Source organism: Nicotiana attenuata, chromosome 10 (genome assembly GCF_001879085.1).
Source record: "Nicotiana attenuata strain UT chromosome 10, NIATTr2, whole genome shotgun sequence".
Classification (NCBI taxonomy): domain Eukaryota; kingdom Viridiplantae; phylum Streptophyta; class Magnoliopsida; order Solanales; family Solanaceae; genus Nicotiana; species Nicotiana attenuata.
In genome coordinates, this window is record NC_031998.1 from 41,409,510 (window position 1) to 41,435,346 (window position 25,837).

General features: G+C 35.2%; 2 protein-coding genes across 2 annotated transcripts; one reads left to right on the top strand and one right to left on the bottom strand.

The window, feature by feature from the left end:
• Positions 3,083-6,452, top strand: LOC109233371 (probable protein phosphatase 2C 23). Its single transcript, XM_019399223.1, has 4 exons — positions 3,083-4,870; positions 5,113-5,226; positions 5,317-5,581; positions 5,860-6,452. Exons 1-4 carry the CDS (start codon positions 3,509-3,511, stop codon positions 5,973-5,975), a joined length of 1,857 nt encoding a protein of 618 aa, XP_019254768.1. The 5' UTR covers positions 3,083-3,508; the 3' UTR covers positions 5,976-6,452.
• Positions 18,182-25,560, bottom strand: LOC109233372 (pectin acetylesterase 5-like). Its single transcript, XM_019399224.1, has 12 exons — positions 25,232-25,560; positions 25,014-25,096; positions 24,183-24,309; positions 23,462-23,541; positions 23,245-23,334; positions 22,770-22,894; positions 21,653-21,713; positions 20,683-20,736; positions 20,508-20,585; positions 20,309-20,414; positions 19,901-20,046; positions 18,182-18,605 (listed from the first exon to the last, which is right to left on the bottom strand). Exons 1-12 carry the CDS (start codon positions 25,437-25,439, stop codon positions 18,498-18,500), a joined length of 1,266 nt encoding a protein of 421 aa, XP_019254769.1. The 5' UTR covers positions 25,440-25,560; the 3' UTR covers positions 18,182-18,497.

Below are 25,837 nucleotides of genomic sequence, written 5' to 3' on the forward strand. Positions count from 1 at the left end.
AAATACTAACAACTAACACCAGCCATGGTCACTATCGTTTCATGTTTTGTAGATAGAGTCTAGAATAGGTTAGTGTTGTTTTAGTTGCTTGAGGACAAGCAAGAGTTTAAGTTGGGGGTGTTGATGTGCCGGAGAATTTCGGCACATTTCAATACTAATTGCTTAGATTTTAGCTTATTTTAGGTGCAACTATCTCCTTTACTTATGTAATTTTAGTGTTTTTGCGGTACATGAGGTTTAAGGACCCAAGAGCATGGAAATGAGGGCAAAACGATACAAAAAGACAAAAGAGCTAAAAGGCATCGCAAAGGAAGATATGCCGTCGCAAAACAACAATGCGGACCGCATAATTGATACTGAGATCGCAGATCACAACAGACCCTGAGCAGAATTCAACGTCAAGAATGCAGTCCACTCTGCGATCGCATAACCTGTTTGCGAGCTGCAAAATAGACCGCAAACCAACCATGAAGGCTGCTGAATGAAGAAAATGCGATGAAAAATGTGTCGCATTTCTACATGCGGATCGCAAAACATGAAGGCGGTGAAGGCCTGAAAACTAGGGTTTCATTTTGCGATGAGGATGTCAAAAATGCGGACCGCATGTGCTCTTTGCGACAGGAATGCGGTCGCATTTCTGACTTGAAAGGGCATTTTTGTCCGTTTTCTGTCCCGATTTTCAGTACACTATAAATAGATTTATTAGGTTTTTGTGGGGGCATCTGGTCTAGTTTTTGAGCTACAGTCCAAGACTTAAATATTCTTCACTTTTGGAAGCTTTTGGGTCAAGAATCTTTGCTTTGTAAGCTTTATGGCATCTATTATTCTCTTGTTTTGTATTTTAGTATGAGTAGCTAACTTTAAATACTAAGGTTGTGGACCCTAAATAGGTATATATATATATATATATATATAACATTGAATATATATATATATAATGGTTGGTTGATATTTATTTACTTCTCATTCTTCATTTATTGTTGGTGGTTGCAAACATTAACAAGAGCCATTAAATTCTTGCTTTGCTCGGGAAAGTGAGTTAGAATTTGGTAGAAGTAAATATCAAAGACTCAAGGCTTTAAATCTTGTTTAATAAAATCGCTTAGGAATAAATGGGTTTTATTTGGCATAAATTGATTGTTCTTAATTGCAACTCTTTTACATTTGGAAAAATCATAAAGAGTAAATACTACCCAACAATTGGGAAATATTGGGTAGTCATTTAGACATCATTTGCATATCAAAAGAGCCTTCCATTAAAAATATATCATATTAACACCGATAGTATTACACTTCATTAAAGGGGACATAACCTTGGTTTCTTTAATCCAATTACGTACACTCTCAATATTCCAACTAGTTGTTACTTCAAAACAAACTCAACTCATGCTCTTGTTACTATTAATTCACACTCTTGTTACCGTTAACTGGATAGAATTACGACTTTAGTCGAGCAACACACTATTCAAGTAACCTTTTCACACCTATTCTTTGTGGGATTCGACCCCAATCTTGTTGGGTTATTATATTTGACATCGACCGCCTTGCACTATTTCTTAAAGTGTAATTTGAGCGTATCAGCGGGGATCTCGGCACGTATCGATAAGGAACCGGCAATCAGTTAATCAGAAGATTTTTTACGTTTTATAGAGTTGTACCTATAGTAAGACTCCCCTACTATATAAAGGGGGTCTGGTAAATCATGAAACAGATTGTAACACGCATTCCAAAGTAATATATTATTATTTTCTCTATTATTAGCTCTTTTTTCTTATTCATCAGTGCTGGCCATTGCAATGCCGGATCGAGGTTGAATATTTCACTAAGGCTGAAATTATCCTCCTCGTGTGGTTTGAATTTATTTCGTCTTTGTTTGTTCAATCTAACTTAATTTATCGTTTTGTATCAAATTAATTCGTGTATCCTTAAAATCACTTACAAATTTAATTGTTATCCGATTTTGAAGGTAAACAGTGACAAACATAGATAAATCAAGTTTTTGGCTGAGGAGTGGTTTACATGTTACAAGCTGATAATGAAAAGCCTATATATCAAATTAATAGGTTCAAGTGTCTTATGGTTGTTCCTAAGATCACTTAATAACCAAAAAACGCATAGTTAGACCTTTCATAATTTTTTAAATTATGTTTAAGAAATTATTGTAGGGTTCGGGAAAGGACCGCATCCTAAGGGGTGTGATACTTAGAATGTGATATAGACAACTTATCTAGATACAAATATCAATGGTTGATTCCATGACTCGAACCTGTAATTTATAGGCCACGTTAAGATAATTTTACCATTGTTCTAAGGCTCCTTCCCTATAAAAAATTATTGTAACAAAATGAAACAGAATGCTTGAAACAAAAGAAAAAAAGACACCATTATTAACTAGAGAATGAAGAGAGGAAATATGTCAGTTATAAGTCTATAACTATGATTGACCAAGCCAAGAAATTTAGCCAGCTGGCAATATTTCTCCTGTAAACGTGGCACCCAATATTATTACCTAGTTGGCATGCTGATTTCTCCTCTAAATTAATCATTTTTTGTTTTTATTTGGCCCCATAATATATATTTTTTCTCAAGTTGGCCCTTTTGACTTTAACTCCTAATTGCTATTTTATTCAAACACCCACACGCTTTAGCTTACCTTAGCCTTAAGCTAGATAAACACCCACAAACTAAGACATGCTATAATAATCAATGTCAACGCCTTTCCCCTATCCCCACCTCCCTTAAAATCAGAGCTCGATCTACGATTTAAGTTTTATGAATTTAACCTTTAAGATTTTTAGTATTAAATTTATTACATTTTTTTAAATTATAATTTTAAACCTGCAATTGTTACAGCTTTAGTAAATTCTTATATATAAATCTATACTCTACATTGAAAGTAGTTATTTCAGATGAACCAACAATACAACGTTGTATTTGCGTCTATGCTTGAACACCAGACAAATTAAATTAAACATTTATAAAATAAAATAATAATAAAAAAAGAAAATAGTGAAGTGCCACCCAAAGGAGCATCGAATAAGTAATAAGTACAATAACTAATATTCTTACTTTTCATGTATCCAAAGTCAACTCCCCCATACTTTTTGGTTCTCTCTCTCTCTCTCAACCCCTTTTTCCTCTTCATATTTATGAATTTAAATGCTAAAGGTTCATCAATAACCACCTGCTATAAACTTTCAAATTTCAGTCTTGATATTTTTTTCTTCTTTTCTCATAGACTTACAGCTTTATTCTCTCCATATTTATTCACTTTTAAATAGTGTTTCTCCATATAAATTCAAGCTGATCATATATTCTTTGTTTTTACTATCAATTTCCTAGTGGAACAATTTGTGATTTTTCTTGAAAAAAGATGTCCTTCTCAACAGGTTAAGTATTGGACGTCTATCTATCTCACCACAATCCTAAGTCGAACACCAATTAAAAGTGCTTCGTAGTTAGAATATTTATCAAAACTGTTTGATATTTTTAGTTTATCAAATAGAGAATGGGAAACGGAATTGGAAAGTTGAAGCAATGTTTTGCAGGAGATGTTGGAGAAATCTCAAAACGACGCCATGATATTGGTGTAGATCTCTTTGATACACTTGACAAAGGATTAGGCCATTCTTTTTGCTACATCTTGCATGATTCATTATCCAAAAATCACCCTTTTTCAGAAGACTCCTCTTCTTCCACTACCACCACTATCTCCAGTACCACCAGCAGCAGCCAAACGACGGCGTTTCGTACCATCTCTGGCGCCTCTATCTCCGCCAACACCTCCACGCCTCTGTCCACTGCCCTCGTCGACGTTTGTCCTTCCAAAACTTACGTTGAGAAGTCGTCAGCTTTTGAAAGCTCTCAGTGGTTTTCTTCTTTCCCACTTCAACCAATTCCCCGGAGATCAATCCCCTCTGTTTGTTCAGGCCCGATTCCCCGAGTTTCTACCTCGGGCTCAGGCCCGATCGAGAGGGGATTCCTCTCCGGTCCAATAGAGCGGAGCTTCAACTCTGGTCCATTGGACAATCAGTATGATCAGCTCCAAAGGTACAAACCTGAGTCTAGTAAATGGCATTTAGTTAGGAATTTAAAGAAAGTTTTCCAAGAAATGACTTTGGCAGAGGAGAAAAATGAGATTAAAGACCCATTGGTAAATAGTTTGAGTAATGAAAACAGTTTGGTTGATGAAGATGAGGAAAATGAATTATTTAGAAGTCAAAATGTGCAGTGGGCACAGGGGAAAGCAGGGGAAGACAGAGTACATGTAGTGATTTCTGAGGAACATGGTTGGGTTTTTGTTGGAATTTATGATGGATTTAATGGACCTGATGCTACTGATTTTCTACTGAAAAATCTTTACTCAAATGTATTCAAGGAACTCAAGGGATTGCTATGGAATGACAAGTTAGAAAAAGATTCAGAAAGTATCATATGTAACGAGACAGTTATCGTTCAGAATCAAGAATTAGATCAATCAAAATTGAGCAATTCAGGACCTGATACAGTTGCTAGTATTAACCATTTAGACGTATTGAACGCGTTATCAGAGGCGCTGAGGAGAACCGAGGTATCATATTTGGAGATGACAGATATGATGGTGAACGAGAACCCCGAGTTAGCCTTAATGGGATCTTGTGTTTTAGTTATGTTGATGAAAGGAAAAGATGTTTACTTGATGAATGTTGGAGATAGCAGAGCTGTTTTAGCTCAAAATCTTGAATCGGATCGTTCCATTTGTAATTTGGATCGGATAAATGAGGAGAGTCTAAATAACATTGATGCACAACTCTATAGAATTGATTCAGACAGAAAACACAATCTAACTTCTTGTCAACTTTCTATGGATCATAGCACATCTGTTAAAGAGGTACCAATTCTAGTCGATTCTACTTAAGTCTGATGTACGCTTCATGGTAAAGTTGCTGCCATGTGACCAGAAGGTCACGGGTTCGAGCCATGGAAACAACCTCTTGCAGAAATGCAGAGTAAAGCTGTGTACAATAGATCCTTGTGGTCCGGCACCTGCGCATAGCAGGAGCTTAGTGCACCCTGCTGCCTTTTTACTGTTTCATAGACTAATTCTTATGTTTGTCTGATAAATTTTTGCAGGAAGTTGTTAGGATTAGAAGTGAGCATCCTGAAGACGCATCTGCTATAAAAAAAGATAGAGTAAAAGGTTCTTTAAACGTTACTCGAGCTTTCGGAGCAGGCTATCTCAAACAGGTATACATAACCTTTGAGAAATATGATTTCTTGAAATTTAACTAGAATTAATGCTGGTGTTAAATTCATTTACTTGTGTGATTTTTGTAGCCCAAATGGAACAATGCACTTCTAAAGGTTTTCAGAATAGACTACGTTGGAAATTCGCCTTATATCAACTGTTTACCATCACTTTACCACCACAGACTTAGCCCAAGAGATAGATTTCTGATCTTATCATCTGATGGACTTTACCAATATTTCAACAATGAAGAAGCAGTTGCTGAAGTTGAGACATTTATGTCTATATTCCCCGAGGGAGATCCCGCGCAACATCTTGTTGAAGAAGTGTTATTTAGAGCTGCAAAAAAAGCTGGTAAATACTCATATACTCAAATCTGTATAGTCAGACCTCTTTATAACAACCTCGTTTGTTCATATATTTTCTGAATGCTATAGTGAAGTGCTGTTATATATGACATATATTATAACATAACATAAAAACTCTGTTCCGAGAAAACTTGACTTTTATATTGAATGAATGTTATATAAGGATGCAGTTATAGATAAGTCTGACTGTACTTGTGAGATCACTAAGTACTAATTTGTCATACAAATCTAACTCTAGAAAACTTTGTTTTTCTATTATTCCAGGTATGGACTTCCATGAGTTACTTGATATACCACAAGGTGATCGTAGGAAGTACCACGATGATGTCTCGATTATCATCATATCGTTCGAAGGAAGGATATGGAGATCATCTGTGTAAATCAGGGCAGCCCTGTGCACTAAGCTCCCGCTATGCGCGGGGTTCAGGGAAGGGCTAGACTACAAGGGTCTATTTTATGCAATCTTACGCATTTCTGCAAGAAGTTGTTTTAACCGCTCGAACCCGTGACCTCCTGATCACGTGGCAGCAACTTTACCAGTTACGCCAAGGCGCCCCTTCCTTATGTGTAAATTAGCAGAAAAGAATATAAGGATCAAACTAATTTTGCTTATTAACTTTTGTTACTCCATTTTAGTGGTAAGTGTTTATACTACACAACTTTAGGCTGCTATACAAGATAGAGAGGTTGATGTTTTCTTGTTAAGGGGATTGTAAAGGTGCCAATAAAATTGCCCCTTTTCCCTTCAAATATAACAGAATAATCTGTAACATATTGTGTTCTTTGTAATTGTACATATATTCCTAGTTCTAGGTGTCCACTATTACAAACTGATACCTCAATAGACTCGACCAATTGGTGGAAATTTATTTGTTTTTTTCATAATTTTGTTCTAGTTTCGGATTATTCAAATCTCGTTCTTACTTTTTGAATAGTTGTAAGTGCAAAACCAAGATTTAATATAGCTTATCCAAGAAGAATCTGCTTAAAGGAATAAGGATGTTAGAATAATGAATGGCATAATGCAAAAGGCAAATGAAATGACAAAGAGGGAATGGTTGGAATTAGAAGTGCAGAAATGGAACTTTTTTCCTCTCCATTATCCATATTTTGTTAGGGTACTTAAATTTCAAAATAGACAATTAATTGTTGGTGGAAACTTGAACTACACTACTAATTTTGTTTCATCATGAATTATCCTAGTAGACCAAGTCGTCTAACTAAAACTGTCCAGTATAGGTAATCACTAATGATTACGAAGCGGGTCAAAATTATAATTCGTTTATTTCCGGGACAATGATAGTATAAATTTGAGATTATATTTATGTCATGTTTGGTTGTGAGATTTAGCTAATACTGGGATTAATTTATACAAAACTCTTGGCATCTATCGGGATTGTAATCCAAGGATATCCTTGTATTGAACCAAACGGATTAGGTTTCAGATCTCAACAGAAACACAAATGCCTGGTGATTTTTTTTTATTTGCCTAAGTTTTGATAGACAGATTTATCTCATACTTATTTTTGGCAGGTGATAACAGATATCCATTGAAATAGTCACGGTGTGCACAAACTAACCGAAACAGAAGAGAAAAGATATTGGTCATAACCAATCTGGTTAGTATGTGGGGGAGCTTTCAATTGAATTAATTGCGAAAAGACTATTTGAAACCACATTTCACTAATTTGTTTTTTGTTGAAAGCCCTCGAAAGATCACTAGAGTAAATGCTCATGGAATTCTTCTTCATTTGAAACTGAAGAGAGCTTCAAAGTAGCTCGGGCAAAGATCACTTTTAGCCCCCGGTTGAATATTATATTCGATAGTCGTAAAAGTGTGACAGCCCAGGCCGCTAGTGATATTGACCTCACGGGTTTAAAACGCGTTAATAGGATCTAATGCTTGTTAACTTATATACCCAGCATCACTCTTGTGTTTTGCCGATGTGGGACTCTGTCTAAAGTCTGGGGTGTTACAAAAAGTATATAAAATTTATATATTTTATATATATCATATAGAATGTATATATTTATATATATATATATATATATATATATATATATAAAATATACATTTCTTTGCTATTATTTTGAGAGCGGTTATGCAGTATCATTTTTCTAAATATGTCGCAAGATTTAGAGTTTGAAATGGACAAGAACCCAATTTTTCAAGATCCATAGGAATTCTCCAGTCGAAGAAGACTTTTAGTACTTAATCCTTGTTGCTCCCTAAATGGAAAGTGGTTGGGCATTAATGTAGATAGTCAATTAAGCTGATCATGATTTTCAATAAACATAGTCAATTAAGCTCATGATTATAAATAAACCTAATCGTTTTCTTGCTAATCCAATCCACTAAGTGAGAGCCATATAAGTCATAGTTGTGACCTAATTAAGAAATAATGAGAAAGGAGTTGCGTATTGGTCTAGTTAGAAAAAACAGTAGGACGTGACCTGTTTGTAAATTACTACTATTATTATGCTGTATGGAGCATGACTTGTTAATACAAAATTAAGAAACAAACAAACAACATGGAAGTGGTTGACTCTAAGCTAACAGACAAAAAATCTTACATTATAAGCCAAGGTTGCTTTTCAAAAAATTATTGGGATGGTTCATCAGCTTATAATATATGAAGGGAAAAAACATCCAGAGTTGTGATGGGATAGTTGAAACATCAATCGCAGGGTCGTACGTAGAAATTTTTGTAACCAGTGCCGAAATTTATAGAGAAAAGCGAAGAAATAACTTTAACTATCAAATTTTTATGTAAGAAATAGTTTTAGTCCATTGACTTTGTTGAGTCTTAAGTTAGAAAAGCTCATGAGTTCAAATATTTGCCAAAAATACGTGCTAGTTAAGGTTCGGACATGTGACCTCTTAGAGCAAAGTCAGATACCTAACCAAGTGCCAAAAGGCAATCTATGTTCAAGTGGTATCATTTTTTTCTACTTATTTAATTCCTCATAGTATTAATACATGTATTTGGTAAAATTTTACGATGAAGTGGTATCGTGTGATACCGCATAGTTGAACGTGCATCTACCCCTAATTAATCAGATGTATCGGGTTCAAATAATTGGAATGCAAAATTTTTGGCAGAGAGTGTTTTTATGCACTTAGCTGGCTTACTTGACATGAATTTGGATATATTAGCGAGACTAATGAGTTTCGAATATTGAATACCTAAAGCAAAAAAAATAATTAAGTAAAAAAAATAAAGGGAAGAAATATAAAAGAAAGGAAAAAGTGGAGCTGGTTAGGTTTTTCACGCCATACAAGTATGAAAACGTAGCAATAACATGCATGAACATGGAGGGGGATATTAAAATTCAGCTACGTGAAAGCTAAAGATTATTGGACAGTTGCTTGTAGTTTTTGCATCTCGAAAATCTCGTGAACTTATTTATAAATATTATAAAGTTTTAAAATTAATAAAGTTGAAAAAACTGAAAATAATAAATGTTCAAAGTACAAAGGAGTTGGTTTTGATTTTTGGACTATCACTATCACACACACGAACCATCATAGAGGTGGTGATGGTTTCACATAAAAACAGTCAAAAGAAGAAAAAAAAAATTAGAAATCTTACAAATTATATGCTTTCTAAAGTGTTTGTGTTACCTATAACTAGTGGCAAAGCCAGAAATATTTTCAAGGGTGTTCAGACTTAAAAGAAATAAAGGTACATTTGTATTATGAAACTACAAAGTTACATTCTCTCGTTGAGATTCTACAAAATGAAAACGATTTAATCTTCTCATATCCAAGATGGATTTTGGTTTGTATACATATTAGTGAATCAAAATAAAGATAAATTCTTGGGAAAAGGGTCCTAATTGGATTATTTTGGATTTGTTCGATACAAATTGCAAAGTCAGACTACATTAATCGTAGATATGCACAGCTATTTATGTTTAGAAACTACTAATTGGTTTAATTTAAAGGTTGGAAGAACCAAATCTGGCATCCACTTTCTAGAATATCGTACCAACTCTAAAAATATTAGCACTTGCTGCCTTTGCATTTATACTCTATCTAGTTTAATAAAATTGATAACTTTTCATGTAAACATCATCCAATATTAGATGGGATTGTTCATAAAGTGGATAAACTAGGAAAACAAGAAAGTAAAGCGTTTTTGGTTCTTTATCTAAACCAACTCGATTTATAAGGTTATAATTTTTTTAAATTAATTTTTTGCTACAAACACAAATAAGTTAGTTGTTTTGGATGTATGCAACAACAACAACAACAACCCAGTAAAATCTTACAAGTGTAGTCTGCGGAGGGTAGAATGTACGCAGACCTTACCCCTACCCCGGAAGGATAGAGAGGCTGTTTCTGAAAAAAAGAAAATCATAATTAAATTATGTAACAAAAAATACATCAATTTTCCTCATGTTCTTTGGAAATTCATCAATTTAGAGTCAGAAACTACAAATATCTTGCGACATAGGATACAATTATCAAATAAGCACCCTTCACGTCATCAATTTAAAGCAGCTTATAAACAGTTCGACGTCGTTCAACAAAACAAAAGACAAAAGAAATAGTTATAGTTAATTATAACAAGTAATATCTGAATAGACTTTTATTTTACTACCCATTTATCAAATATGCATATGGAGCATTAGGCAGTAAAAATGGTATGGGGCGCTCAATTTGATCGCCTCCTTTTAACTTATAAAAGCATTTTAAAAAGATAATTTTACCCTTCAGGATTATTGACAAAACTGTAGACTGCAGGACAAAACTTCAGCATGTTTTGGCGTGAAATTTTAGCAAATGAACTAAATAACTTAATCATGTTTAGTCTGAAGTTTTAGCAAATAAACTAAATAACTTAAGCATGTTTAGTCTGAAGTTTTAGCAAATGAACTAAATAACTTAAGCATAATGAACTAAATAACTTAAGCATATTTAGTCTCAAGTTTTAGTAAATGAACTAAATAACTTTAGCATGCATTAGCAAAAACACTTTAGAAAATTACATACTGCAAGACAAAAACTTAAGCATGTTTAGTCTGAAGTTTTCGCAAATGAACTAAATAACTTCAGCATGTTTAAACTGAAGTTTTAGCAAATGAACTAAATAACTTCAGCACTCATGACAAAACTATAGACTGCAGGATAAATAACTTCAGCATGCATTAGCATGAAGTTTTAGCTTCAGCATGAAACAACTTCATGCTACATTAGCATGAAGTTTCTGATTTTTGATAAAGCTGCTGAGAGGAGATGAGGAGAACTTTTTTCATGAATGGGGTTGCAGATCACGCGATTTATCAGGGGTGTAAGTGTCATATTATTACGGATTTTTTGTCAACTGGCTACCAAATCAATAATTTTTAAAAGTAGGGTACAGGTTAAAAGTGTTGGGTATTTAAGCTATTAATGCTTAAAATAGGGTGAATGAGAAATGGAGGGAAAAATAAAATATTTGAGTAATATTTGAGCTTCCCTCCTTGATTGTCACATATGGGAAGAGGAAAAGGTTTTTGATGGGTACATAAGCAATTGCTCTTCTTCTAGCTCATAAAGAGTTGAGAAGAAGGCAAGCCTCGCGTCGTCATCGTCGTCGTCGCTCGCTCGCTCGCTCGGCTCGGCTCGGCTTCGGATTCGGATTTGGATTTGGTCAAATGATCGATCGATTGATTAATTTTTGAACCAAATTTAAGTGTTAATAGTAAATATTAACAGAAATGTTATTAAATATTTGGTTTAATAATAAAATATTAATATTAAATCCAATGCAGTTATCCAATTTTCAGTTTTCTGTTTTTGTAACAGAAAATTAACTACCCTTCAATTTTTCTCCTTATTGTTGAGTAAATAGCCATTTATGTTATGGCATTTATTCTTGGGCCGTTTTACAAAAACAGCCATTCTAAAGAGTTGCACCTCTTCAGATTTCAGCCCAACTTTGGCTATAAATACAAGTCCATTCTCTCAGATTTTCCATATGAATTTTCTGAGTTCTTCTCCTTTCTTCTGCATATTTTCACTTCAAAGAAATCAACAGTAAGTGTGATTTGCTACCGAACTTTGTGTTCGCCGAAACACTGGGGTTTGAAGTACCACTACACCAGTGTGTAATTCGTTCTATCCTGGGAGGAAATAATCCATAACCTTGGGTACTAGGAGGGGATTAAATTCCTTAAGGAAACACTGTGAATTCAGTGGGATCGGATTAAAATTCTGTTTCTGTTTTTTCATTTCTGTTTATGTTAATTTATATTTTTCAGAATTATTTTACAAATACAGTTTACTAACAAGCTTAAGGAATTTAGAATATTTTCTGTATATGTGGTATACTCACTGTTTCTGGAGAGTAAAACCTTTGTGGTTTTGTACTCTATTGGAGATTAAAATCTACGTGATTTTAACGTTTGTGTCATTCTTTTACAGAAATGACGAATGACAAAGGAAACCAAGCTGTTCCGATGGTAACTGCCACTGCCTCAACGAGCCAAACAACACCGGCAGCATTGGCACCGGCGGAGAAACTCGAAAAATTTTCCGGGATTGATTTCAAGCGCTGGCAGCAAAAGATGTTCTTCTACTTGACTACTCTAAGTCTCCATAAGTTCATCAAGGAAGATGTTCCTGTGCTGTCCGATGAAACTCCAGAGACTGAACGCTTTCTCGTGATTGAGGCGTGGAAGCATTCAGATTTTTTGTGCAAGAATTATATTCTAAGCGGGCTGGAGGATGCTTTGTATAACGTCTACAGTGGCGTGGAAACATCAAAAGAACTGTGGATTGCGCTTGAAAAGAAATACAAAATTGAAGATGCCGGGTTGAAAAAGTTCGTTGCTGCAAAATTTTTGGACTACAAAATGGTAGATAGCAAGTCTGTTATTACCCGAGTCCAGGAATTGCAAGTGATTATTCACGATCTCCTTGCTGAAGGTATAAGTAGAATTAATACTAGTGTTGGTAGTATTAATTTTATTATGTTTGCTAACAGAATTTTCATTGAAGGTCTTGTCATCAATGAAGCATTCCAAGTAGCAGCGATGATTGAGAAGTTGCCTCCGTTGTGGAAGGACTTCAAAAATTATTTGAAACACAAATGCAAGGAGATGTCCCTTGAAGATCTCATTGTTCGGTTGAGAATCGAAGAGGACAATAAAGCTGCTGACAAAAGAGGCCGTGGAAGCTCAACAATAATGGGAGCAATATTGTTGAAGAGAACAAAAAGAGGAAGAAGGCTTCTGGACCGAAATACAACCCAAGCAAGAAGCGGTTCAGTGGAAATTGCTACAACTGTGGAAAAGCCGGACACAAATCTACGGAGTGTCGTGCTCCGAAGAAAGACAAGAAGAAGGGTCAAGCAAACATGGTTGAAAAGCATGATGATGTTGATGACTTGTGTGCCATGCTTTCCGAATGCAACTTGGTGGGCAATCCTAAAGAGTGGTGGATTGATTCTGGAGCCACTCTCCATGTTTGTGCTGTTAGAGAAGCTTTTGCTACTTATGCTCCTGTTGGACCCGATGAGATACTTTCTATGGGAAATGCTGCAAAGGCCAAGATTGAAGGATGTGGAAAGATATTTCTCAAAATGACTTCCGGCAAAGTGGTGAGTTTGAACAACGTCCTTCATGTTCCCGAGATTAGGAAGAATTTAGTTTCTGTTGGACTTCTTGTTAAGAATGGTTTTAAATGTATTTTTATTTCCGATAAGGTTGTAATAAGTAAGAACAAAATATTTGCAGGAAAAGGTTACCTCACTGAGGGCCTTTTCAAGCCGAATGTAATGGTTGTTGAAAATAATAATAAAATTTCAGTTTCGTCTTACTTACTTGAGTCAAATGAATTATGGCATATACGTTTGGGTCATGTTAATTATAAAACCTTACGGAAAATGATTAATTTGGAAGTATTGCCCAAGTTTGAATGTGACAAATCAAAATGTCAAGTATGTGTGGAATCTAAGTATGTTAAACATCCTTATAAGTCGGTTGAAAGGAATTCAGATCTTTTAGACTTAATTCACACAGATATTTGCGATATGAAGTCAATACCATCTCGCGGTGGAAAGAAGTATTTCATAACTTTTATTGACGATAGTACTCGATATTGCTATGTTTACTTACTTAATAGTAAAGATGAAGCAATAGACGCATTCAAGCAATACAAAAATGAAGTTGAAACGCAACTTAACAAGAAAATCAAAATGATAAGAAGTGATAGGGGTGGTGAATATGAATCTCCTTTTGAACAAATATGTTTAGAATATGGAATTATTCATCAAACAACGGCCCCTTACACGCCCCAATCCAATGGGATTGCAGAAAAGAATCGTTCATTAAAGGAGATGATGAACGCATTATTGATAAGTTCTGGTTTGCCACAGAACTTGTGGGGGGAAGCCGTTCTTACGGCTAGCCGAATACTAAATAGAGTACCCCATAGCAAAACACAATCCATTCCATATGAAAAATGGAAAGGAAGGAAGCTCAACTTGAATTATTTTAAAGTGTGGGGGTGTTTGGCAAAAGTGCAAGTTCCTAAACCCAAAAAGGTAAAAATAGGACTGAAAACCGTTGATTGTGTTTTCATAGGATATGCGACCAATAGTAAAGCATATCGATTTCTGGTTCATAAATCAGAAAATCCCGACATTCATAATAATACGGTTATAGAATCAGATAATGCTGAGTTCTTTGAAAATATATATCTGTATTAAAAGGAATGTGAGTCGATTGATGAAGGATCTAAACGACCTCGGGAAGAAACAAAAGAAAGTACATTTAATCAGGAGGATCCAAGACGTAGTAAACGTCAAAGAACGTCTACTTCATTTGGACCAGATTTTGTGACTTTCTTATTGGAAATGAGCCTCGAACATTTAAAGAAGCTATGTCTTCTTCGGAATTATTGTTTTGGAAAGAGGCAGTCAATAGTGAAATAGAATCCATATTGAACAACCATACATGGGAATTGGTTGATCTTCCTCCTGGAAATAAACCTTTGGGTTCTAAATGGATCTTTAAGAGGAAAATGAAAGATGATGGCATTATTGATAAATTTAAGGCAAGACTTGTAGTCAAAGGGTACAGACAACGAGAAGGTCTTGACTACTTTGATACATACTCTCCAGTTACAAGAATTACGTCCATACAGATGTTAGTAGCATTAGCTGCAGTGTATGGTCTTGAAATTCATCAAATGGACGCTAAGACGGCCTTCTTAAATGGAGATTTGGAGGAAGAAATCTACATGGAACAACCTGAAGGGTTTGTGGTTCCAGGTAAAGAAAAGAAGGTCTGCAGACTTGTTAAGTCCCTCTACGGACTAAAACAAGCACCCAAACAATAGCATGCAAAATTTGACCAAACAATGTTGTCAAATGGGTTTAAGATAAATGAATGTGATAAATGTGTGTACATTAAAAATGTTCCAAATCACATAGTCATTGTTTGCTTATATGTGGATGATATGCTAATAATGACTAATTACATTGCCAACATAAATGCTACTAAGCGTTCGCTAACTAGCAAGTTTGATATGAAAGACTTGGGAGTTGCTGGTTTACTTCTAGGAATTAAGATCCATAAGACTCCTCAATGTCTGGTATTGTCACAATCTCATTATATTAAGACAGTACTTTAAAAGTTCAAGCACTTAGGGTTTAAAGTTGCAAAGACTCCAATTGACGTGAATCTTGCATTAGCAAAGAACAAAGGCCAAAGCATATCACAATTGCATTATGCTCGTGTGTTGGGATGCTTAATGTACATCATGAATTGTACACGACCAGATATAGCTTGTGCTATAAGTAAATTGAGTCGATACACGAGCAATCCAGGTCAATCTCATTGAATGGCAATGAAACGAGTTTTGGGATATTTAGAACATACCCAGGGCTTTGCTTTGCACTACAGTAAATATCCTGCGGTGATTGAGGGATACTGTGATGCAAATTGGATCACCGGTTCAACTGATTCGGAGTCCACAAGTGGATATGTATTCACTATTGGTGGAGGAGCGCTATCTTGAAAGTCGTCCAAACAAACTTGTATTGCCCGCTCTATATAATGGAGGCTGAGTTCATAGTCTTAGATAAAGCCGGTGAAGAAGCTGAATGGCTCCGGAATTTCTTGGAAGACATTCCATTTTGGCCCAAACCGTTGGCACCAATATGCATACATTGTGATAGTCAAGCGGCAATTGGAAGGGCTGTGAGCGTTATGTATAACGGTAAATCTCGTCATATACGACGAAGACATAAAACCGTTAGGCAATTACTCTCTAGAGGAATTATCACGATTGACTATGTAAAGTCAGGTGATAATGTGTCGGATCCACTTACAAAAGACCTAACTAGAGAGGTAGTTGAGAAATCATCAAGGGGAATGGGACTATGGCCGAGAACAAGTCATAGTGGCGGTAACTCTATCTAGAAGACTGGAGATCCCAAGATCTAGGTTCAAGGAGATCAAACAAAGTAATTAATGACGGTTCAACATTGTCAACTAAAGTTTTGGTCCATTCTCGTGATGAGACAGTGTTCAGTACCAAGGATAAAGCATTAAGGCTTTTTAATGATTTCTAATTTTGATACGGGGTATATCAAATAGTGTATCTACAGGATGACACATTTAGGAATCACCTATGTAAGTGTGAAGTGTTAGCCGCTTCAAGGAGAACTTTGTAAGGCCAGTTCTCTACGCACTTATGAAACCAGGCGGTGTTCATGGCTGAAACGAATACAACAATGAGAACCAAAGACGGTTAAGGGTTGGTTGTGTGATTTATGGTTGTCTAGGTATAAACCAAAGTTCGACGATTCAAAGATATCAAATCTACCGATTGATCGAGTATCGAATTAAGTTCATTAAGGAAAGTTCAAAGGGAAACCTACTTATCCAGACGGAATTAATCCTTGCTTGCGAATCACACAGTTTTTCATGCATACTTCCGTGATGTAGCCATTCCTCATTCATGTGGGGGATTGTTGGGTTTTTAAGCTATTAATGCTTAAAATAGGGTGAATGGGAAATGGAGGGGAAAATAAAATATTTGAGTAATATTTGAGTTTCCTTCCTTGATTGTCCCATATGGGAAGAGGAAAAGGTTTTTGATGGGTATATAAGCAATTGCTCTTCTTCTAGCTCATAAAGAGTTGAGAAGAAGGCAAGCCTCGCGCCGTCGTCGTCGCTCGCTCACTCGCTCGGCTTCGGCTTCGGCTTCGGATTCGGATTCGGTCAAATGATCGATCGATTGATTAATTTTTGGACCAAATTTATTTGTTAATATAATATTAATATTAATATTAAATCCAATTCAGTTATCCAATTTTCAATTTTCTATTTTTGTAACAAAAAATTAACTACCCTTCAATTTTCCCTCTTTATTGTTGAGTAAATAACCATTTATGTTATGGCATTTATTCTTGGGCCGTTTTACAAAAACAACCATTCTGAAGAGTTGCACCTCTTCAGATTTCAGCCCAACTTTGGCTATATATACAAGTCCATTCTCTCAGATTTTCCATACGAATTTTCTGAGTTCTTCTCCTTTCTTCTGCATATTTTAACTTCAAAGAAAGCAACAGTAAGTGTGATTTGCTACCGAACTTTGTGTTCGCTGAAACACTGGGGTTTGAAGTACCACTACACCAGTGTGTAATTCGTTCTATCCTGGGAGGAAATAATTCATAACCTTGGGTACTAGGAGGGGATTAAATTCCTTGAGGAAACACTGTGAATTCAGTGGGCTCGGATTAAAATTCCATTTCTGTTTATGTTAATTTATATTTTCTAAAATTATTTTACAAATACAATTTACTAACAAAAAGGTTGCACAAATATAGGGTATGGCTGCAAATCCCCCCGTTAGGCAGGCACGTTGGTTTACTATTCCGCAGGGTAGTTTTGAATGTCCAAGAAAAAGAAGAGAAAATGAAGAAAAAAAAAAAGGTTTCTTTTTATCGACCAAAGGAAGCAAATACATTATTTTTACAGAAAAAAACCCGTTCACATTTTGGGCATTCAGTCATTTTATCTAGCTTGACCAGAAATGAGAATTTTAACTACAATTGAGATTATAGGGTACTGCTCTATTTACAAGAGGCGAATCAAAAGTTAATTAATAGTCACTTGTCATATGATTAAACTTCTGCTTTTTAAACATTGATTTTATCTGTTTTAGATAAATTAGTAAGAAAACTGAAATAGAAAAGAAAAGTTAAAACTGTATTGCCTATCTTTCTCTAATATCTTACAATGCTTTAATATATTTAACAATTTTATTGTATTTATTTAGGTTAAGTATGATTAAATGATGAAAATTTATATAAAATAAAATACATCATGCATTTCTAGTTTAGTGCATACACCAGGTGCATCTAAGCTTTTTTCTTTTCTACAATGACCTTTGGCACAAAGGTCAAGCAGATTATTTGGACACCACCAACATATTTAACAATGAGGGTCAATTAGCCTTGTGGTCCATTACAAACTCTTTTTAGTTTTATGTCAAATCTCTCGAAGATATTTATTTTTACACGCAAAAGATCTTTACAGAGTCATTTTCTTCCATTCAAAGTGTTGTGTTGAATCATTGCCTCGGAAAAAGAATCACGCTACATTACAGAACATTGTGTTTTTAAAGAATTTAAGTAAATACGAACTCGTTCTCTCTGCATAATTCTGGAGAAAATTGATGTTGGATTTACAACAACAACAACAACAACAACAAAAAAAAAAAAAAAAAAAAAAAAAAAAAAAAAAAAAAAACTATAGAACAACACTTTGAAATGAAGTTCTTGATTTTAAAAAAGAACAGATCCACGCTAAACTTATGGCAGGTGAGCTTCACTATTACCCGTTGATTCCGGTATGCTCACCCCTATGGAGAGAAAACAAGAATACTCTAATGCATACCTTCAAATTAGGGAAAAATGAGAGCAAGTAGGGTTGCATGGATAGGGACAATCAATATATTTTGCAGCTTTACGGTTGAAGTACCACTCTCCTACAGCCTCTGCAATTGTCTGTTCAATGGTCAGAAAAACGATCATCAGTAACTGCTAGTTCAATCTATTGCAATAGACTCAGAAATGACTTGCTGAAATAGCACGTCGTTTAAACGCGGTGTCCTAAGAATGTGAGATCACCAAAGTTGGAGGAAACATAGCTCAATCTGTGTAATAACACATGGTTTCCAAGCTGCAAGTGCTCAATGTATTTGCACCCTCCAGCTTGAGGGGGAGTGTTCACTATTCACAGTGCAGTTACACTGGTCACTGTAGTATAATTAAGTAGCTCTATTTGTTAGAGATTTGATAGAATTTGTGTCGATTAGGGAAGTTAATGAGGACATGTGCGTATATATTGAGCTTTGGACAGAATTTTTCCATTTTTCATGTGAAAGCCAGAAGATCAGTTGAGCAAACTTTCCCAAACTCCATTCCTCTCATTTTCCCTCAGCTCATATTCAGTTCAGGGGTTTAAGCTCGAAGCCATTCCCAAATTGCGACGAGATTAGACTGTCCAGACAGTTTTTGTATCTGGTTTTAGATTTTTGCTTGTATGTCATACTTCTTAGAGATGGTCTCTCAATATAACAGATCTGTGGTCTCGGAAATGGAAAAAATGTGGAGAAGTTAATGATTTACACTGCAGAAAGAATTCAGTCTAAGCTTGTCCTATTCTAGGATATGATGATATTATGCAATCTCGAACTGAACTAGCACAAGGAGATTTTTAAGAAAAGTTCGCATTAAATTATGCTAGCCCGACAGGAAAAATCTGATATCCGTCATGCCAAGTTCAAACTAAAGATAATTCCTCACGAGGGCTTTGAAGCAACGTGGTTAACCAAAAAGGCACCGTTAAGGTTACATCTGGAGTAAAATATAGCATAACTGATCTCTAGAAAGATCTAACTTAAGCTTTTAGGTCTAACTGCACATTAAATTAGACATTCATTAACTTTTCTAGTGTTTCTTACTTTGGTTTCTTTTAAGTTTCACAGACCCTGATATTCTCACTGTTGGTGAAAGGGTAAAAGGGCGGATTCACAGATGTGTACAGTTAATAATTACCTTACCCATCTACCAACCACTTATCCATCTTGCTAACTGTTGGGTGCATCGGATAGATATGTCAGTACTTATCCTCTTACTACAGGACGCTTAGCTAGCCAACTCTTAGCTCCGGCACTACCCAAACTTTACTGGTTCACCCCAAAACTCCCCACTTGTCCGACTGTTGCAGAGCAGTTTTTGGCATGCTGATAAAATTTGAACCGCCTGCAGACCAAAAATAGAATAACGGGAAAACTTACTTTGTTATCTATTTTTGGAGAATAAGGAGCATGCCATGTCCCAGTCATCCATGTCTGGCAATGTGAAAAGCAAGAAATTATGAACATGCCTCCTTCTGGATTTTGCTGAAATCCATCGAGCTTTTTGAGCAAAGACTTCCGGAAATCTGTGGATAATGGATAATTAATAAGGTAACAACTGAGTATCCGCAACAGCTATTGCTCACTTTTTAAATCAATAGGTCCAAGATATTATCCAAAAAGAATAATACAAGCTCAAAGACTTAGACTTCAGAGATTGGTTCAGGATTATTCCCTGATATCATCCCACTAAACATAGCAAGCATGCAAGCATCACAATTCTGGACTCCTCAAAAGAAAGCCTACTCGTGATAACTATGATGGCTGTTTTCAGATGTAAGTATTCACCTTCCAGGACTTCAAGCTGCTTGGAATTACAGAGTGTGATATTTAGCTTGCATCTGAGCCAACTTCCATGTGGATCCGCTGAATCAGGTATCAAGACGTTTTGTATCTGTAAGTATAAACAGTAAGTTAAGAGAGCATCTAGAAGAAAAAAAAAGTTTATATTAGCTAGAAGCTGAAACAACATGGACCAAAAACTTACTTGCCAAAAATCATATCCCGGGTTAACAAGGAAAACAGGGGTCTTTATGTTGCTTATAAATTCTTCAGGGAAAAAACACTGAGATTGAGGCCACCAGAAAGTCACAGTAGAGAAAAGGTGAATTACAAAAGAAGAAACAATGTCAGTAATCCCATTATAAATGCCAAAATCGCACCTTATAAGGTTCCAATCTTGATGTGCAATCCTTCTTTAAACTTTTTGCTGAACCCTGGGAAGGATCAAATTGCAGTCAGGATTAAGTGAGAAATTAGAACAACTGCAATCAAGAAACAGGGTCTACACGGATAAAAAGTTGATAACTACAATAGTTGGAAAAATGGAATCAAGAAACCAGGTTCGCAGGTAGATGATTCATATTTCATAAACATTGTAATTTGTTCAAAACAGCACTTTAGGAATTATGCCACTGATTAGTAACATGATTTTATTGATGCAGTGCAAGCAAATTCAGCAGCAATATTGTTCCTTCACATCTATAGATAACCAACCTCTCAACAGTAAAATCTTAAATCATTGATTCCCACTTAAATAACTTTTTGCAGTCTTCTCCTTTTCACGGATTTCTATTTGGTTCACAAGTAGAAATTGAGTGACACCAGGTTTCAGTCTACATTTATTCATTATGTGCCGATCATAGGACCTTCATAGTTCATAGTAGCATGTGCCATCTACAAAAATTATCACATACATTATACACAGTAAGTATGCCAACCAATTGTATTATCAGTTAATTACAGACTTTTCTCATTTAGATCTCTCCAGATTCCTGTTCAACAGCATCCATTTTGCACATTAAAAATGCAGAAATATCACATCTGATTTTCTATTCCGTGATTCTTTTTTTTTATTGGTCATATGCATCACAAGTTATGAAATGAAATAGTATCATCTATTCCATCCCATGTTGAATTATTTTTCCTCATATCTTTTACATCAATAATTTCTCCATCAACATGCATTTAATAACATCCATCTAATTAATTACATCGGAATATGACCGGATTTTAAAAGGAAGAAGGAATAACTATATCGAGACAGCCCATCACAAGCAGAGAAGGAACAAAAGCGTTTACCCAAAAAAAAAGGTGAAGCAGAAAATGAGTTTCTGAATTATTAGAAAAAACCTGGAGGTTAACAACATCTTCATAAAATCGCTCAAATGTGGGAATTCCAGCAATATCCTTTCTGAAATAGTGAAGGCAATAACAGACTTACAGTTGATTCAAGGTTTCACTACATGCTCAAGAACTTAACAGTTCTTAAAATGCGTACACCTCTACTTTCTTGGGAATGGAATTGTCACTCTCATTCTACAAAACTTAATGCAAATTTTTAGACAAAAAGAATCATCACCAATATTTGATTAGAGTCTGAAATCTCAAAATTTAAAGGGAAAGGTGCCCCTTTTGTACAAAATGATTAACATACCAAGATGCTCAGTAGTTTCCTCCTGCCCCAATGAGTCATGCATTTCTCTTAATTGAAACTTTGTCAACTATTGCAGTTTTAGGATTAGATCTATTATTGTGAGCCAGTCCTTACCGATTATTAAGTTTTTAGCATGAGACTTTGCACCGTCAGTTAAGTTTTTTCAGTTGTGAGTACATTAGCTCATTCAGTAATTCACACCCCACCCTTCCGGGCTATCTTTACTCCCTCTCCCAATTTATGTGAAGGTGTTAGGGGTTAGTAGTACAAGGTTCAAGCACCAAATTTTTGGTGTGAATTCGGGGATATATTCTTCACTTTTCAGAAAATAAAATTTACATATTCGAAAACTATATGAAAAATACTACAAGTCAACATAGTTAACAATTCAAAAAATTTAGAAAGGCTTAATGAAGATCGCAGTAAAACAAATTGTTTGACTCATCAAATAGTAACACCTTCACATAAATGTAACGGAGGGAAGCTATTTAAAAGTTTAAAACCGTGTGCATATCTATTTACATAATTTTTGTTTATTTTTTCCCAAATGCAGGTATCTAGCTCATTCATTATCTAACACTTTATTACTTCCTGGCTATCTTTTACAGTATATAACTAAAGAATTGACTCTACCATCAAGTTGCTTCCGATAACTTACTCCTACATATCTGAATTATATTCCAAATGACATTCTAACTTTGAAAATATACCTGCTTCCAGGAACAAGTATATTAATCATGTTTGATAGTCAAGATCCAGAAATAGATATATTAGTGCATCTTTTAGATGCATAGTGATATCTAGAAGACATACTCATTGAGGAAAAAACCTGCATCGCTAAGGCACTTGACATTGGCATTCTTGGGTAACATCTCTCGGAAGTCATCACAGTGTATGAGAGCTGCCAGACCTCCAGCCGAGCACCCCGAAAGAAGAGCCTGCAAAGTTAGGCAATTAAACGCTGCAACTCTTGGACTTCTAGGTCCATTAATTCAATAAAAGCAATAACAACACTTTTTCCTGACGAAGGAAAAGCAGTAACCACCTCTTAGTGCACTTAGAAAGATATGGTATATTGATTAGAATCTTCAGAATGATGTATGATTTTTTTTCTTTTTCTTTTTTTCCCTTTTTGAAGATTGAATCGAGTATCTGTTAGTTTGTAGAATATATACTTCAGAACTAAAGAAAGAAATTCACTAAGAAAATGAAGAAAACAAAGCAAAATGTTTTATCTAACAGAAAAGTGAAACAACTAAAATTCAATGAGATAAAAGAAAAAGAATACCTGTTTAGCATTAGAAAGTCCTAATGACAAGAGTTCATCCATTATTGCTTCCCAAATAAGCTGGCCTCTGAAGAAGAGTCCCGTTCCATTCTGCCATAAATGAATCGACAATATAGGCACTCAATGCTTCTTTGCCTTCTTCTCCTCATCTCCTTGATGAGCGTCAGAATATGCACAACAATTTCATAATCTTTAATAATAAACCTTCAAAACTTACTTTAAATTCACTCTCTGGGTGTCCAGTAAAGGATCCACCATCGCAATAGCGTATCTTGACTTTGTTCCATTCAAAGAAGTCTGAAGAAAGTGAAATTGGCCGAACAAGTGCGTAAGAACCCTTAACAAAGCAAATTTGCATATTAAAGAAAAAAAAGTCAAATAGTAATACCTAGTTTTTGTCAAAAGTGACACTTGTTCTCATCAACAAACACGGAAAGAAAAACTATGTGGTAATTATTGAGATTCAAAAAGGAAAAGAATTCAAGTAAGCTCGTTATTTTTTTTTATTTTTTTTGATAAGTTAATGTATTTCATAGAAAGCATCAAGAAGATGCAGAATTCAGAATTTACAGAGCAAAGGAATAGAGAAAAAAAGAAGACAATGTTAGCTCTATTGTACTTGTATTAGGAATAGAGAAAAAAAGAAGACAATGTTCCTCTAAGTCTCGACAAACATGAATTTTTGGAGATGGTTAATTTATGGGCAACAGAAAAATATAAAATAATCATGAGCTATCTAGTGTACTTGTAAAGTTGATGTCTTCTTCTAGTAGATACAAACATTGGAGGATCCAAACTTTAAGCATAATGAAAATTTGTAGGAAGATTATAATGATAACAAACATTGAACACAATGTATCAAGAAGTCAATTTTCTCTTTTTTATTTATTTATAAAGATTAAGGAGTTATTTCCTAAACCATCATCGTAGTTACTTACCCGGATTTAGTGATGGGTCAGAGCTCAAAATTCCATGAAAAACATCAGGCTCCATGAACCTTGAAGAGCCCAATTTTGTTGTCTGGCGAACAGAACATGTTTTTATTGAGTTACACCAGCCTCCGCCCTGCAATATCAGTAAAAACACAGTCAACAAAAAAGAAAGGAAAGAGCAAAGTAGAATATTGACATATCACATCTGCAGGCTAATGTTGTGTGCTTTGGCTACAATTTCTCCCTTAACCAAGTCCATAACAACAACAAAAGATAGAGAAACCATCCTGCACTACACCTCGTTCCTGTGGACACAAAAAACGTTATGTGATTTCTTCCCATGTGTCCATGCTTTGATGGATAGAGTTACCAGTACATGTGCTGGTGGGACGCAACAGGTAAACGATCGAATGGTCAAGGTGCGCGCAAGCTGGCCCGAACACCACCATCATTTTAATAAAAATTAGAGAAACCGTCTCCTCACCTGTTGCTGGATTTCTTTTTCGTAATTTTTTTGTTAATGGGAATGATATGACTCGAATTCAATACCTCTATTAGGGGCAGAGCTAGGGGGTCAGAAGGGGTTCGGATTTCCAAAAATTATATTGTGTATATAAGGTTAATTTCTTTGGATCCTGTGTGAATGCGGGATGCTTTGTGCACCGGATAGTATTTTCATCAAGGGCAGTCCGATGTACAAAGCATCCGCATCCAGGCAGGATCCAAAAAAATAAAATAATATATATATGTTGAAGTGTGTCACCACTCCATTTAAGAATTGCAAGAGACAATTTCTAATGAGCAACAGCATGAAGCTAATTAGAGATAGAAGCTGACCTCAACGAGAATAACCCAATTATGAGTCCCAGATCCAAAACCCTTTTGCAAATGATACCCAGGTACGCTTCCATCCAAACAGACTGCGAAAAATTCCAAAAATAAAAAACTCTACACCTTACTACCACTTTGATCACCCATAGCCAAATATAGTAAAAAGTAAAACGTTGAAGACAACAAAAAGTATCCGGAAGATAATAATTTGAAGAGAAAATTACAAGCGGATCTTTTCTGGGCATTGCTTAAAGGGGTAAAGGGTACCAAATCGTCGGCAGGAGACGTTGAATTAATAGAAAATCTGTGAGAGTGAGAAATGAAGGAAAGAGTAAAAACTAGAATAGAGAGTGAAGCAGCTGCAATAGTCCACTCTCTTCGTGTTAATTTTTGCCACCATTTCATTGGTTGAAAAAATCCCTGAGTCGCCATTTTTTTTGGTTCCACTTTGGTTTCGAATCAGTAGATTTTGGCTCTGACTTTTACAACTACGAAGCTTTAGCTGTTATTTGTCTAATTGTTTTTTTAAGGTTGGGTAGGTGAAAGTATATGAAATAGGAAACTGATTTGTTAATTGAATTTGGACAATCATCCAACTGTTCTATAATATAGTTTAGCAAAAGATTAAATGGATCAAATCTAATACATTATCATTGTATTTACACAAGAAAATATCAAAAGAAAATTGCAATATTCTTTTTTTAAGGTGAAATTACACTAAGCAGTAAGTACTTGCAGATACATCATTTGTATTTAAAATTTTAACTTAACCAAATTATAAAATGGAAATTCAACAAAAACATTATATTGAAGAGCACAAATACTATTTT

Excerpts from the sequence above, each read along its gene's own strand:
- LOC109233371 (XM_019399223.1), top strand. The coding sequence starts at position 3,509 with ATGGGAAACGGAATTGGAAAGTTGAAGCAATGTTTTGCAGGAGATGTT. Across the intron at positions 4,871-5,112 it reads ATAGCACATCTGTTAAAGAG|GAAGTTGTTAGGATTAGAAG; the intron begins GTACCAATTCTA and ends AAATTTTTGCAG. Across the intron at positions 5,582-5,859 it reads TAGAGCTGCAAAAAAAGCTG|GTATGGACTTCCATGAGTTA; the intron begins GTAAATACTCAT and ends CTATTATTCCAG.
- LOC109233372 (XM_019399224.1), bottom strand. The coding sequence starts at position 25,439 with ATGGCGACTCAGGGATTTTTTCAACCAATGAAATGGTGGCAAAAATTA. Across the intron at positions 22,895-23,244 it reads GACTTTCTAATGCTAAACAG|GCTCTTCTTTCGGGGTGCTC; the intron begins GTATTCTTTTTC and ends CTAACTTTGCAG. Across the intron at positions 20,586-20,682 it reads CAAGATTGGAACCTTATAAG|TGTTTTTTCCCTGAAGAATT; the intron begins GTGCGATTTTGG and ends CCTCAATCTCAG.